The sequence below is a fragment of the Pundamilia nyererei genome, unplaced genomic scaffold (assembly GCF_000239375.1).
Source record: "Pundamilia nyererei isolate P.nyererei 1_Seehausen unplaced genomic scaffold, PunNye1.0 scaffold00091, whole genome shotgun sequence".
Taxonomy (NCBI): Eukaryota; Metazoa; Chordata; class Actinopteri; order Cichliformes; family Cichlidae; genus Pundamilia; species Pundamilia nyererei.
The window spans coordinates 819,809-823,026 of NW_005187492.1; the positions used below are offsets into that span (position 1 = coordinate 819,809).

The 3,218-nt window shown below is 38.1% G+C and overlaps 1 protein-coding gene across 2 annotated transcripts in view; it reads right to left on the minus strand.

The window, feature by feature from the left end:
• cadm1b (cell adhesion molecule 1b) overlaps positions 1-3,218 on the minus strand; it is a 164,290-nt gene that overhangs the window by 16,620 nt on the left and 144,452 nt on the right. The window contains exon 9 of one of the 2 annotated variants that reach the window (XM_005739329.1): positions 2,337-2,387. The exons of the other annotated variant lie outside the window; for it this stretch is intronic. Coding sequence (XP_005739386.1) covers positions 2,337-2,387 — 51 coding nt within the window. The remainder of the gene's footprint in view (positions 1-2,336; positions 2,388-3,218) is intronic. 2 annotated transcript variants of the gene reach the window in all.

Genomic DNA, 3,218 nt, shown 5'->3' on the forward strand with positions numbered 1-3,218 from the left:
TTCAATTTAGTGATGATCATTTTCAAACCATAAATTCAATTTCAAATTAGACTAATTCAAATTCAGTTTTCAAAAGCATTTATTCAAGTTACAATTCAGATTCAATCTGAGCAATTCAAATTCAAATTTAACTTATTCAAATTCAGTTTCTGATGGCACAGATTTCTGCCCATAGTTCGCTCACAGCCATCGATAGTACCGAAGGCAACCCCGAAGACAAAGTTTTGCAACCCAAAATATCGCCCTCTGGTGGCGACTAAAACAAATGCAGGTTTAAGGCACTTCCAAAGCTTGACTGATGTTAAATTTTTAAGACTGATGCCAATAACAGCAGTCGGTTGTTTAAAAATCCAATAGACACATGAAACATAAACATATTTCTCTAAAGGTTGTGATGTTTAGTTATTCATTAGCCTTTACTAAAATAATATGACATCAGACAAATATGGCAGTTTAGAAATAATCTTCTTTCAATGTCACAACAAGTTGTCAATGAGCAATTGCTTCGATCTCAAACACATGTTGCTAACAGGAAAGTTGCAGAGTGCCTTCTGGCAGAGAAACTATGCAACTATGCAAAGTTATTTATAGTTTACAATTATGTGAAGTTTTTAATCAGTTTGTAAGCTACATAATTATGTTTGGTTTTGTAAGGAACACTACAAGGATATGTGAGCAACTAAAGTAGCTAAAATAAATGCTACCAAACTAAAACAAAATAAATGCTACCAAAGATTTACTGTACTGTACCTTTAAAATCACTAATAAGGATCACATACAGTAGCTAAAGAAGTTCAGTTGCCTCTGATTACAAAAAAAAAACCTACAGTGGTGGCCATGCCAAGTCATACCAGTCTAAATGAATGAATAAGAAATTGTTCTGTATACTTTATTGGAGAGAGGAAAATGCTTTACTTTGCTGTTATGCTGATTAAGGTAGCGCAAACCAATCTACCGCAAGCCAGCTTAGCATTGCCCCTGTGACAGGGTATTTAGAAGAGTAGTGAACTGCAAGAAAGCTCAATTACATCCTCCCAGCATGTACTGAATAAATCACGTTAAATCCTCTTTTCAAGCCTGTCTTTCGGAAATTACTGGAATGTTACAGCAGAAAACACAGAGGCGACTGCAGCAGAGTAACTCCGAGGAGAAGAGCTTAGAGAAAACTGCAGAGTAATGCACAGCTTTGCAAAGCAACTTCCTGTTGTGACTCTGCCACGCCCAGAGAGAGTCAGAAAGCTGAAATGAGGCTGTAACCATGCAGTGCGATCACTGACATGCAGTACTGCAGATAGTGAGGACACATAAGGAAATATTTCTTAACTTGCTCTGGGGAAGAGCTGTGTCATAGCGGTTTATGGAGGAGATCTCGCACATATAGCCCTGTTTTTAGTAAATGAATGCATAATGCACACAAATACTGCTTAAAGGCCGGTGATCCAATGACTGTATAAATGAATGCTGTCTGGAAGCATCCCCCTCTTTAGACTCCCATAGCTCTTTGTTGCACTCTTTCCAACTTATTGGTTGCTTTTGGCTTTTTTATGACTTTATGAATTGCAGAGTGGTCAGAACAAAAGAGGAAAATTGACATAACTCTAAAGTAGCTATTGATAAACTGATCTATTCTTTAAGGATAGTTTTTGTATTGAAATGTCACATTCTGGCATATCTAAATGTCAGCTCCCAAGGTTGCCTCACCATCTGTCTAGCCTTAACGGTGCTTTTGAAATAATAGCAAAACTTAAAAAAAAAAAAGGTTTATATTGAAATGAATGTTTTTTTTTATTTTAAATCAAAGCGTAGAATCCAGCACACAGATGATGCCAAAAGGGTGCTCTGCTAAAAACACTGCAAATGAACTGCCTTTCATTGAGTTCATATGTGTTTGAGAAAATAGTTATTGATGTTTTTTGGCCTCGCAAAGACGAAATGTGACTGGCATTTGTAGAGGAGATGTAAAGGGCATTATAATATGATGGATGGGCCGGTTGAGATATAGCTGCAGATGCTGATAAGATAGCAGAGCAGCAACGCGGTGTCTCTAAATTTTCTCAGATCAAGATCATGTGACTGGAAAAGCCTGTGACAGGTGTCTCTGGCAGCCCTGCACTGCCTGTTGTCATTGTCACCTATCAGAGGCACTATCTGATTAAAACTGGCCATCCACAGTCTCTTAGCTGTAGGTACAAACCAGCGTTCACTCTCTCGCTCTCTCCAAACATCTTATCGCACTTGCATGCAGGCTCTCTCTCTCTCTCTCTCTCTCTCTCACACTCACACGCACACACACACACACAACTATTAGGAGGGACAGCAGTGGGGGCATACAGTACCTTGCGTGTTGACTGGGTTGGTGGTGGGTGTGGGGATAGTAGTGGGAGCATCTAGATGAAAAAGAGTAAAAAATAAAGAACATGTATAAGAAATAAAGAAAGACAAGAGTAAAGAAAGAGACAAAAGTCATTGAAGATGAAAAGCTATACTATAAAAATTATGACATGCACACATTTTAGCTACGGTGTGAGTTACTGTAAGGTCATGCCCGTAGCTTTGAGACTGGTTCAAGGACAGAGCAACACTTTTTAAGTTTATCTTAAAACAGAAGTCAGGTACAAAGTCAGGCACCCGTATGAACATTTAAACATCGTTTGCACTGTTAATTCATCCTCTTCTTACTGGTCCTAATGCGGCAGTTCTCCAATCAATTTAAGTGATTTGGTACTTTTTTTTTGCAAAACACAAGAAAAAGAAAAAAGAAAAAGAAAGAAATTCAAAACTTTTACAGGGCCTTGCCAATGTCAGTTAAATCAAAATCAATCAAGCACCTTTCAAAGTCACATTTTTTAAGTTATGAAATCTTTTTGTCTAACTAATCATCTGCTGCAGCTCTACAGAGAAACACTGCCCAGGAAACAAAAGGAGGAAATTGGGTTCTAAAAGAATTTGACTTTAGAGGATAGCCTCTTATTCAAGACGGGGCACAGAAGATAAACTTTGTTTTGCAAAAATCGGGACTGCTTTCAATTTAAACGCCTAAGTAGCACGGACCAGTATGAGTCGGAAGATTAGAGCAAACAAACATGTGTTCATGTTCATATGGACACCTGACTGGTGTTTTAATACAGACATGGAAAAATGTGAACCTGTCCTTCAAGCAAAAGCTGTGATGTAAAAGCTAACATCAGCATGTTAACATGCTCAAGCAACAGTGCTAA